This window comes from Lolium rigidum, chromosome 4 (assembly GCF_022539505.1).
Source record: "Lolium rigidum isolate FL_2022 chromosome 4, APGP_CSIRO_Lrig_0.1, whole genome shotgun sequence".
Lineage (NCBI taxonomy): Eukaryota > Viridiplantae > Streptophyta > Magnoliopsida > Poales > Poaceae > Lolium > Lolium rigidum.
Genome location: NC_061511.1, coordinates 218,630,635 through 218,643,115, shown reverse-complemented (window position 1 = coordinate 218,643,115; position 12,481 = coordinate 218,630,635). Strand labels below are relative to the sequence as shown.

At 39.8% G+C, this 12,481-nt stretch overlaps 1 protein-coding gene across 1 annotated transcript; it reads right to left on the bottom strand.

The window, feature by feature from the left end:
- Positions 1-590: 590 nt before the first annotated feature.
- On the bottom strand, positions 591-6,359 carry LOC124707069 (CTP synthase-like). The gene is made up of 21 exons (XM_047238724.1): positions 6,142-6,359; positions 5,148-5,227; positions 4,718-4,804; positions 4,188-4,238; positions 3,967-4,084; positions 3,771-3,827; positions 3,575-3,639; positions 3,379-3,462; positions 3,213-3,263; positions 3,059-3,121; positions 2,930-2,976; positions 2,765-2,843; positions 2,628-2,690; positions 2,365-2,454; positions 2,231-2,269; positions 1,932-2,159; positions 1,752-1,837; positions 1,610-1,658; positions 1,440-1,520; positions 1,268-1,361; positions 591-1,145 (listed from the first exon to the last, which is right to left on the bottom strand). Exons 1-21 carry the CDS (start codon positions 6,257-6,259, stop codon positions 961-963), a joined length of 1,815 nt encoding a protein of 604 aa, XP_047094680.1. The 5' UTR covers positions 6,260-6,359; the 3' UTR covers positions 591-960.
- Positions 6,360-12,481: the final 6,122 nt, after the last annotated feature.

Genomic DNA, 12,481 nt, shown 5'->3' with positions numbered 1-12,481 from the left:
AGTGGGCTTTGCGGCGCAGGTTGCACTGTTTGTGCTGATGTGTCATAGTATGTTGGACGTTCACGCCATTCGGTGGCACTTGTTGTGTTTTTATTGGTCAGATTGACACACGTTAAGAAGACCAGCTAAACACCCCTCCACATGCATTATTTGAATTATTTCACTTGCACCCCATTACTTGAAGAGTAGATCTAGATGATTTCTCAGTTGCCTTCCTAAACTTGATGACAATTTTGGACTCCTGGACTTCATTCAGAAGCTTCAGGCTGCCTGCAATGGTCTTTGAAGCACGTCTCCATATCCAACTAATTGATGTTTCATCTCATTGTATCTTGTCTCTAAATTTTTTGCAATTTGCGCTGGTCGACATCCCAATCCGCTGTTTGCTACTCCTTCAGTTCACAGAGAAGTCATAACCTAAGCACTGAAGAGTTCATCATGCTGTTGGGAGGATGAGCTAAGATCCAGATTAAAAAAATGTATTTCTATCAAATCGCTGCATTCCACATAAAAAAGGAGGGAGAACACTGTAGTGAATATACACATGAGCCACACAGCACCAAGTTCAGATCTGAACAATTTGGTGCGTGTTTTTGCCACAATATTACTAGTTTATAACAATTCAGTCTCTGGATAGCAGCAGTTCTTGTTTACAATGTACAAGCAGGCGAGACGGCAGGCTTGAAACTGAAGCTAGGCGCACCTGCACGTCCATCCTTAATAAAACAAACAAGCAAGCAAGCGAAAGCCATAGCAGACTAGAGTGGCACTAATAAACCCTAGCTAATTTGCTTCCACGCGCTCATGCGCCCAATAGTTCCCTTCCTAAAACCCCGGAAACAGCTCGTCATGGCGCTGGAGCTGACGATCTCTTCTTGGTTGGTTGATCAGAGAGATTTAAATCCATACTAAAAAAAAACACGACACATGCAGAAAAAAAAAAGGTCAGCTGATGTGATGCTAGATGTGAATGCTGCTGCCGTTCCCGAAGTATGTGGTCACCAGGCCATTCAACGGTTTATTCTTGAACAGTTTATTGGACTTGGCAGCTCCGGTGCCGGTAATGCATCTGGACGGCGAGCTGACAGTGCCGCTGGAACGCTGCAGCAGGTGCTCTAGCTGTCCAGATGATGCAGCTATTAATCCTGTCACATATGCAAGAGTGTTTGTGTCATTTTATTGCTAGTCTGTTCAGGTGCTCAGCTTTTCCAAACAAAACTGGCATCTGTATCAGACAGAGTGAAGTAGAGTTTTGAGGATGTTTTACCTAAGAAAAGTGGTGACGGCTTTCCAGGTCTAGAGTTAAATTCAGGATGAAATTGCGTGCCCACGAAAAACCTATGAGCCGGTAGCTCAATAATCTGTATCCAGCATTTTATATCAGATGTTTGGGGGATCAAAAATACCAATGTGTTACTATTACTACTAGTAAGGCTTACCTCCATACGCCTCCCGCTTTCGTCCCTTCCAACGAAAGAAAGGCCTGCCTTCTCAAATTCTGAGACCATGTCAGGATTCACCTGAAAATGGAAAAAAGGTTTTTTTTATCACCAATCTGTGGATTTATAATAGTAGAAAGTTACATGTCATCATATTCTTCTTGACATACCTCGTATCTGTGGCGGTGTCTTTCGTCCACATAGTTAGCATTGGCATACCTAGGACATTTCAAATTCCATAACAATTAATTTCACAACATGGAATGCGGAGACGGCATAAAAGGTGGAAAATGAGGGTAAGAAAGTTCTTACAGTTTAGCAGATTTACAGTTATTGACCTCGAAAAATGTCCTTCTTGAACCAAGGCGCATTGTTGCACCCATGTGAGTTGTGGAGCCCTGCAGAGGCACCATTTAAAGAAGAAAATATAATTATAATGTAATTTTACGAAGAAAATTACTTGTAGCATGAAAATAAGGTAAGGTAAAGTACCTCTGGCATGAAAATAACGCAAGGTGTCTTTGTAGCTGGATCAAACTCTGTGCTGTTAGCGCCACACAAATTCATGACAGAACGGGCGTACTCAATCACTGCAATCTGCATTCCCAGGCAAATGCCAAGATATGGAACATTCTTTTCTCGTGCATACTTTGCAGCAAGAATTTTTCCCTGGACACCTCTATCTCCAAAGCCTCCCGGAACTAGTACTCCATTTGCACCCTGAGGTGGAAAAATCTTCAAATTTCTGCATAATGTCATTGCTTGAAAATATATACCATGGCCGTGCTTACCTTTAGCAGATCCCATGCTTTTTCATAGGCATCAGGCGTCTGTACAATGAAATAATACCCAAGAATCATTAAATTCACCACTATAGGAACTTAGGCAGTGAAACTGAAATGGTGTCCAGTAGCAATGTGCTGACCTCTTTAGCTGCAGAATCTTCTAGATCGCAGGAAGGAACCCAGTCCACCACGAGTTTTCTGTCCAAAGCGACCGATGCATGCAGAAGAGCCTGACAGAGGTGTCAGTAATTAAATTTGATTACACCCAAAAAATTTGCACAAGGATAGCTTTTCTACGGGAAATAAGGATGCGTTCCAAGATTGCACTGAATGCCAACAAGTTAAGAAGCACATGAAGGCACTTGAGTAGTTGAGTAATGCATGAATTTATGATAAAACTCACCTTCAAAATAGACAGGTAGGAATCTGATATACCAGTATATTTTCCAACCATGGCAATCCTAACCTGAAAATATTTGTGTCGAATATTTAGCACCAGATAATAAGGAAGGTAACAATTCAAAAGTTCAAAACACCAACCGGAGATTTCAATTTGTCGAACTTGCTGGCTCTTTCAGTCCACTCGGACAACTTGGGTTCTTGAGACACTTTGCCCACACTATATTTAACAGAAGAAATAATGCTTAGTATACCTATAAATGAGTCAAATTGATGATCTTGTCATACTTAGGCCAAAATGCGTACCACCAAAGGCCAAGAACCCTCAGAATAGCTTCATGGGCTCTCTGGTCCTGTAAAAAACCAGTATATATCGTTAGGAAAGCACGTCCAAATACGGGTTCAGGTAACAGGTGGAACTTTATGTGGACATACCCTGAGCAACAAGGGGATGTGCCAAATGTTTGTTACGTCATGGAGATTAACAATATTTGAAACCTGCCAGAAAAACTCAAAGTCAGCACTAATGTTGCGTTATGCAAAGGACTCAGTTTACACTACCCTCGCATTAAGAGGAAAGACTAGTTACCGGAACTTGGCAAAACTGCGAGAGTTTCTGTTTCACATTTTCTTCCAGAGGCTGCCATCAAGCACAAAGCAAACCATGTACAGATTTAGCATCAGCATTGACAGACTAAAAATAGGAGGTAGGGCTCTGAAGAAAATGAAATTACAATACAGACAATGCCTGATACCTCAGTACTGCGGCATGCCAATATATCAGGCATTAATCCAAGTCCTCTTAGTCCACGGACACTATGCTGGGTAGGCTTGGTTTTCTAGAAAAATGACAGTTTGCATCATTTAAAGTAAACAATGCAAGTGAAAATGAGAGTTGCTGACAATGATAATATTTTAGAATTATGGTCCCTCGTTGTGAGTAAAAGTTACCTGTTCACCAACTACATTTAGAACTGGTACAAGACTAACATGAACCAAGCAAAAGTTGCCAGCTCCTGAAATGCATATTGAGTATGATCATGTTAATGGAAGCTCGATTTTATTTGCAAAACAAACCTGAAGCTAGAATTTGTAAAGCATGGTAAAAGGAATAAGTAAAACACTGAAGGACGTCACTTTTTCTCACCTACGCGGTACGAAAATTGACCCAATGCTTCGATAAAAGGCATCGATTCGATGTCCCCTGCACCAAAAATGGAACTGTTGTTATGTAGTGGAATACTATTTTGTCCAGTGCACTAGTATACTTGCAGACAACTATGCCCATAATGTTCTTGACAAGTTCCACGGTTCACTACAGTGGTGTAGTAAGTTGTTCTTACCTATAGTGCCACCAAGTTCTATGACGCACACATCAGCTGGCTTGTCTGTGCCATCAACGGGATTCATCGCCACACGCTCGATCCACTCTTGTATCTCATTTGTAATGTGTGGCACAACCTGATTAAAGAGACTTAGTTCAATTAAGTCATCAACAAAAAAGGGTACTATTTGGATAAGAACCAAGAAACAGGGGAACTCTATCCTAATTACCAATTCGCACCTGAACAGTTTTTCCGAGGTAATCCCCTCTTCGTTCTTTGTCAATAACAGCCTGTAGTTTGATGATTAGAAAGGAGACTTTAACTGTTAGATTTTAGTTTAATTATCCAAGAAACACTAGCCTAGTAAAGAGGATATAAATCTAAGGTACAGAATATTCTTCATTGGTCCTAAATTTCAATAGGTACAGAACTGCCAACAGCTACATTTGGCATTTAATTGCAATTCTAGTCCTAGGCCCATATATATAGTTGTCAAGGTGAAACATTTTTCGATAAAGGGCCAAGGTGAAATATAAACCACAGAGTCTGATAAAGTGACACCACTGAAAATTCTGGTAATAAAATACCCAACTGTATTGTTACAAGAAACACAACAGGATATCCCCCAATATGTAAATATCAAGCTTTTCTTTTTTTTGAACTTCTGTAGATGTCAAGGTGAAGTACTATAAACCACGAATTTCCACTAGATAGCAAGTTGTCCTGAAGATTTTGTGCACTTAGACAGAGACAGTTTATTCCGGATCACCTGGTAGATCTTCCCCGTGGTTATGTTGTTGTCGCGAGTCAACTTGATGTCCAGAAACCGCTCATAGTTTCCAAGGTCCAAGTCCACCTTTTACCAAAAAGCAAAAATCAAATTAAAGTCCAATGAGCCGAAGAAAAAGAAGAATTGCAATTATCCAATACTTAGCTCAGTTTTAAGAATACTAAGACATGGAAGAAGAGTACAAAATTGTCTGCCATTGACAAGTGGACAAGTGTATGGACTGCTAAAAATTGGGCATGGTGCTGACGTGGCATCTTGTAGGTGTTGAGGTGGCATTTTGTTATCCATGCATGGTGCATTTGCCTATACTGTGTTGATAACACAGGTATGCTTCTAGACAAGTGCTTTAGTAGAAATTATTGCAGTGAGGCAGGCCAAAGGAGATGGTAAAACAGCTAGTAGTGAGTACCTCACCACCGTCGTCCAGGACAAACACTTCGCCGTGCTCGAAGGGGGACATGGTTCCGGCATCGGTGTTGAGGTATGGATCTGCATCACATGGGGAGTGGCAGATAAACAAGATGAGAAACGCCACTAATCTAAGGTAACAATAGTAAATTACTACTAACAGGGAGTCAGATGTATGTACATGACAGGACAAGGGAAAAAATAGTTTGTTAAGAACTAGACCCAAGAAAGGTGCACGGCACTTGGCCTGGATGAGGAGACAAAAGTTTCGGGTTTTTTTCGGGAAAAGTCTCAGTTAAGACAAAAAATCTTCTTGAAGCACGAGGTGCCAAATTTGACCTGGATCACTAGCCCCATATAAAATACACCTGAGAAGTTCATGTGTATGAAGGAACTAGGATAGTGACACTAGCCGAGACAGTATCAGATTCAGATGCCCAACTTCACCAAAGCAACGACTATGTAACCACATAGATCACGGTAAAATCGTTATTTTAGCAGTTTCTTCACGATGGACTACGAACAGGGGCAGCAGAGGAAAACTGTTGGAAATATCTAAAAGTATTGGCCTGCAAACGCAAAGTGCATTCGTTTTGCTATGTTTTGGGAAGAACAGATCATTAATTTGTGAGCTAGGTAGAAGAGCATGGTTAACCTACCTCGCTAAGCTAAGTAAGCTACTGGTACTAGCATTAAAACATTTTTTTTTGGGGTCGGCAAGAACCCAGAAGAACACGGGGACACGTACACAGAGGGATAGAATAAATGGCGGAGGCTGCTGCAGGCCCTCTGTGTACGGGGAAGGCGTCGTGGCGTTGGACGGTGCTGTGCCATCACGTGGCCGCCATTACGAAAGAGATAACGGACGTTATTTTTTTGCTCCCTCTCTCTCTGTGTTCCAGTTTTGACCAGGAATAAAAATGGGGAAACGGCGGCGGGAAGTGCGGGGCCGGAGAAACGGCCGGCGGCGCGGGGGGAGGAGTGGGGGAAGTTACCGATCTTGATGGAGGTGACGCGGAGGCCGCAGGCCTTGAGGAGCACGCCGATGCTGCTGGCCGTGACGCCCTTGCCGAGGCCACTCACCACGCCGCCGGTCACCAGCACATACTTCATGCTCGTCGCCGGTCAGTGCACTGGAGATTGCTGGCTGCTGTAGGCTGTAACTGGCTAACTGCCTTGGGAAGGAGAGAAGGTGGGAAGAAGGGGGGGAGAGGAAATGGTTTTGGTTGGGAATGAGAGGAGGGAGGGAGCGCGGGGGAGGCTTAAATAGCCCACGAGGAGGGAGACAAAACACATCCTTCTCAGTACTAACTGAAAGTGTAGGTGCTAACACAAACAAATCACCCCTTTCACTTTCACTATCTGAGTATCCTGTGGGATACTTAATCTAAGGTTCTGTTTGTTTGGTATTTAATCTGAACCTCTAGGGGAACCACATTTCATTTGCACATCCTTTTAAATTTTGGTTCACTCTTTTAAGCCTCGTTATTATGTAAATTATGATCACCTATGTGGTAAGTGTAGTACTGCCTCTGTTCATAAAAAAAATCGTCGGAGGTTTTTCTAAATTCGAATGTATCCATATAATCCTTCTTTATGGACGGAGGGAGAACAGTAGTTTGTAAGTAAAAAAGATTTAGTGAAATGAATAACAGCATTTCACGATTGATTTCGAGGAAAATATAGGATGCACCAATACCTTTAGGTGTACTAGGTTGCCGCAAATGGTCTCTGCATAATTCAAAGGAGCTATCATGTCTCTGCATAACTAAGATGCAGCATAAATTCAAAAAAAAACTAAATATAAAAGGCGACAAATAGAGCTAAAGTAGCTATCGTAGAATGCATATGGTGCCGGAGAACCAGTTCATAAATCACGCTGCCATCTATGTGAAGATAAATCCATGAACCTTCATTTTGGTACACTGATAGATGACCAACATAAGAGACAAATTCCTATTTAAAATATTATTGTTTCTACATAGTCAAAGCGACCATATTACACAAAGTGCTTTGCCCTAGTAAGAATTATGAACTTGTGATCGATTCTTGTAACCAGTTACCAAATAAGTTTGGAACACTCCGTTATGGATACAAACTAGAAGCTACTACGATAACTGATCATATAATGACACAACTCACACATTGTATTCCTATGCCAGTTGTGTTTTAGATCTTATCCTTGGTAAGGATTACTCCTCCACGTTTATTTATTTATTTTCAATGGTATCTTTATTTTCGAAAAAAAATCATTACTCTTATGGATCGGTAATTTAGGTTGGACTAGCAATTGACATGGAGTCCACCGAGAATTTACTGTTCTTATGTAGATTCTAGAAAATTTTCAGTCTTGGTGATAGTTAGACTATTGCCAACTGCTCCAAAAGAGCATGCCATATCGCTAGGATGAGACCGATTAAATCTCATCTGAAAGTCACATTTGGAAGGGATGTCTCCAAAACTGTACATTTCACAATATAATTTGTGGTATCGTCACATAATTCTTGGCACTTCTGCTGTCACACCTTACAATTCATTTTGTTTGTGCATACAAGCGATGAATAATGCATAGTTATTTTTATGTATATAAAACTATCCAGAGTGTTGTGCCAAAGTTTATTTTATATAAGTTGACGGGCTTGAGGGAAGCAAATGGCTCCCATATCCCGAGATGATATCGAATTGGCGAAAACAAATGTTAAGATTTCCAAAATCTAATCCTACTATTTATGCATATGAATGTCAGTATTAAGTTTCGCGTAATAAATTCGTGGGCCAAGGGCATAATAAAATGGAAAGTAGGTGCTCTAAAACAACAAAAGAAAAAAAAAACACAAGATACAAACACACAAAAATTGCCGTTCCTATTAATACTTATATGCACACCCAAAGAATACAAACGTTTACATGGTGGAGGTGGTATTTTGGCTCATAGGTGCTTACGAACCTATTATGAAAATGTGTAATCTTTATAAAAATGTCAAAAAAAATAAAATAAAATGTCGTGTGTAAATTTAGGTGTTCTACGTTCGCACACAAGTTTTCGGAGAAAAATAGCATTTTATGTGGCCTGTGTAAAAAAGACAAAAAAATGTCCCATGAATAGAGTATCGAAATTTGTCTTTTTTACACGGGACACAAAAAAAATGTTTATGTCTCTCAAAAACTTATCTGCAAACATAAATGTCTAGATGTACATGCAAAATTTTATTTCAATTTTTTATATTTTCACACAATGGTTTCATGTGCAACCGTGATTAGTCATGATAGAGCATCAAAAATTGTGTTTTTTTTACACAGGCCACAAACATATTCTTTTTTTTTGAAAACTTTTGTTCAAATATAAAATGTCTAGATGTACATGCAAAATTTTATTTCAGAATTTATGACATTTTGAAATGTGTTTTCGCATAATCGTTTCGTATGCACACGTGAGCCAATTAGATTTCCGCATTTACATGATTAATTAATATATATAAACTTTTTCACACCAGTGAACATGTACATGTTTATTTAGAGTGCAACTTCCAATAGAGTCATCTACCATTCTAAGTTTTGAATTAGATAATAAATATCAGCACAAACTTTGTTTCCACAAAGAAACATCGAATAGTTTTTGATTGACAGTGAGAATCCTACCACCAGGACCACTGGTAACCAAATGCCTACCAAGCAAGTAGGAAGTTTCCATTTGGGACTTGACTTACGATGAAGCACGATCAAAAGTTTCCATTTTTGTATTTGTATCTTGCCTTAGCTTTTTTGTTTTGGTTTTTTAGTGCACTGACTTTTCCAAAACAAATTCCCATGAAGCACTTACTCTTAGAGTGCAACTCCCAATACATATTTTGTGCGAACCGTCTACCATTCGAAGTCGGAATTTACACAACAAAGATCAGCACACGTCGAATAGATTTTGCTTGACAGTGAGAATCTTACCACCATGACCTCTCTGGTTGACACTGGTAACCCAATGTCCACCAAGTAGGAAGTTTCCATTTGGGACTTGACTTACGATACCATGCAACTAGCCACCTTTTGTTCAAGAATAAATTCCATCCAGCACTGGGACTGTACGTGTCTAATGTATCATAACTACCGTTTCGGCTGTCGGGCATTAACGAGAAAAATCACATATTCGCCAGCCTCCTTTTACTACCACACGCTGATTTCCCCCTTGACAATACAACGGGAATCATGCTTCTATTAAAAGCCCAAAAGGCTAACTAGCTGTATTCGCTATAGCTAATGATCAATTGACCTAAGTGACTGTTAAGTGTCCTGGAAGAATATATCGAGCGATCAAAAGCACACTAGCGCGTGTGTACGTACTTTTGCACGGCGAATCCGATTCTGAGAAGGAAATCGCGACCATTTCCGGGCGCCCTGAACCGTCGAATCCCCTTCATCTTTTATTTATTTTCCCCTTTTCTACATGACAGAAGAATAGTCTTTGCAGCTTTGTATCTTCAGACATACACACACACCCATACTATCTTCTTCTTTTTCTTAATGTAGAGAGCCGTGCAATGTATGTTCAGATATGAACATATGCCGACTAATAGTGATCAAGTGTCAACTCACCCGTAGGGGCCGCCGGGCATTGTTGTCGATTGATCGACCCAGAGGAACGTCATGATCTTTGGGCTTTGATTAGTTTGGGCAGGCAATCGATCACTTTCTCCGAATTCCTCTATCGCGTCTATGCAGTTTACTTGCTCGGATATCGTTTTACAGCTCATTTTGATGCCTACGTGTTCAACATTTCTTTTGCGTTTTGCTTTGATGGGACTCGATGTTTTGACTTTACGGTACACATAGATACGGCAATGATTTTGGCAAGAGAGCTTGAAGCAGAAGAAGGGGTCTGTTTTTTACTCTGCAAAGTTGGTAGATTCGGCCAAGTTGTTATGTGTGGTTCTGTGGGAGATTGTAAGCGGAAAGGTAAGTATTTGAAACATACTTGGCGCCAAAGCTAGTGCCTATCTACCTACCTGCATCGAGATTAGTCGACCTCGGATTGCAAATCTAACTTTCAGCTAATTATAACCTACCAGATGGATATTTAGTTAGATGGGCATGTAACATCGATCACCATGAGAGCTACATGAGCCCCAAAGCCATAAGCATACAGCGGTCAAAGTACTCCTTTCAAGAACTTCAAGTGTATGACGTCACATGTCTTTTTGTTGCTTCTATCCCTACAGAAAACAAAGATGCGTATTTGATTTACCCGGGAAAAAGGACGTACATGCTTCGACAAGACAAGTGGCATGGCTCCCTACATGAACAGTGAGTTCACCAAAATAATTAGACCTTTCGACAAAATCTATACTTAGGATTTTTTTTCATGATTGTAAATTTTTCATAAACTTAATTGACACATTTGGACCCGAGAAAAAAATAGTAATTATGTGTGCCATAGGAAAGGCAACAATTGGAGCACTAATTTTGCCCTTTCATACATGGTGCAAATCTTTTCTTCTTTAAAAAATATCATACAGAGAATTCAAATATGTACATGTCTATTTTTATACATTATTTATATTCTGAAAATCACATTTTTTCACCTCGGTGCACATTTGTAATTGCCTTTTTTTAGATTCCATAGTTTTAGGTCTCGCGTTGTAGATTGAAAATTATTGCATTTGCATTCATGCATCTAGAAATGAGGAAAACGTAGACTTCTAATTAGCCTTTGACTTGGTGATTTAGGGTTAAATCATCCAAGAATGTGTTATGAATTTCGACCTGACATTTGCTTGTTTTCGGACTTGGGAATATTTGAAACCTTTACAAATACATAGAGCCATAGACTCAATTTTATTGAACAATCATCATACACGATCATACCTAACTAGAGTTTGAATTCAAAATTGATTTCGAATCTTACATTCAAATTGAATTCGATTAATAAAATGATATGAAATATTAAAAGAAAAAGGTAAAAATAGATATTGCATAGAATTAAATATTCTTTATTGCAAGAGTATTTTTACATGAGTTCTTACAAAAAAGGAAACAAATATAAAATTAAAGAAAGAAAAACATAGATAAAATACTAACTAAATCTTGATTGATCTTCATATCTTGATCTTCACTGTAAAAATAAAAAGGAAGTTTTGTTATGTTAAAGTGTTTGCTTTCACCAATAGGGTGAGGAAATTTGTATATATGTTTGAACTTAATTATGGGATATTCAGGTTTGAATCTTGATCTCCACATAATAGACTAGAGGGCATTATTTCAAAGTAGGCAATACTTAGGGTATTATATCTAGCCTACCCCAACTTGCTTTGGGAAAAGGCTTTGATGTTTTTGTTGTTGTACAAAATACTAAGGGTACAATGTCAATCTTTAGTCCTGATCATGTTTGCAAAGGGAAACTAGAACCAAATGGGGCATAGGAAAAAGGTAGCAAAGGGACTGGAGAAGAGGCAATACTTATATTGAGGAAACAACGACATCTTTATTTAATCCAAATTATCCGTAGGAAACATTTAATAACACTCTAATATAGTTTGGATCATTCAGGAAATCCAATAATTAGTTTTATTGAAACTTTATTGACATTAATTTATCAATAAGATCCTAAGCCCATTAACTGCATGTGGTGTCTTAACACTAAACAATAAATTGTTAAGATAGCAACACGTACACTTCATAGTATAAAAATACCAAGTAGAAATCTCATTCGAGCACATCCACAAGGGGGCAGGGGGTGCTTGGGCTTATGGTAAATTTAACCATGGGCCCATCTTCTAGTAGAAACACCACATGTAGTTATCTAGGCGTCAAACCCACAACAGCAGGGTAGCGACCTAAAACAATTAGCTTGGCGAACCAAACAAGCATGCTAAGAAACTAGACACTGTTCATCACCAGAAGAATACTATGAACATGATGGAAAGGTAGAACAAATAGTTTCACTGATAGAAACTTAGGAAATACTCAAGACGCCAGGATGAGCAATTTACACCTGAAGAAGTTGATTTACAATAGCCAAAAAACAAAACTTCTCTGCAGCAGCAGCATGAGGAGGTTGATACTATACCTGGACATTCTTCGGGCTGGGCTGGGCTTCGATCCGAGTCTAACAAAGCTCGATGCAAAAAATCCAGGCCCAGGCCTGGCCCGACCCAACCATCTGGCCTAACTTTCAGGCCCAAGCCTGGCCCATCCCTACAAAAGCCCGTCGGGCCTCAGGTCTCGGGCCGAGCTGCTTCCCTATTTCACACATTTTTCAGGCCTAGGCCTGGCCCAACCCGACCATCGGGCCTAAATCTACGGCCCAGGCCCGACCCATAGACATGCTTGGGCTCGCCCAAGCCCGGA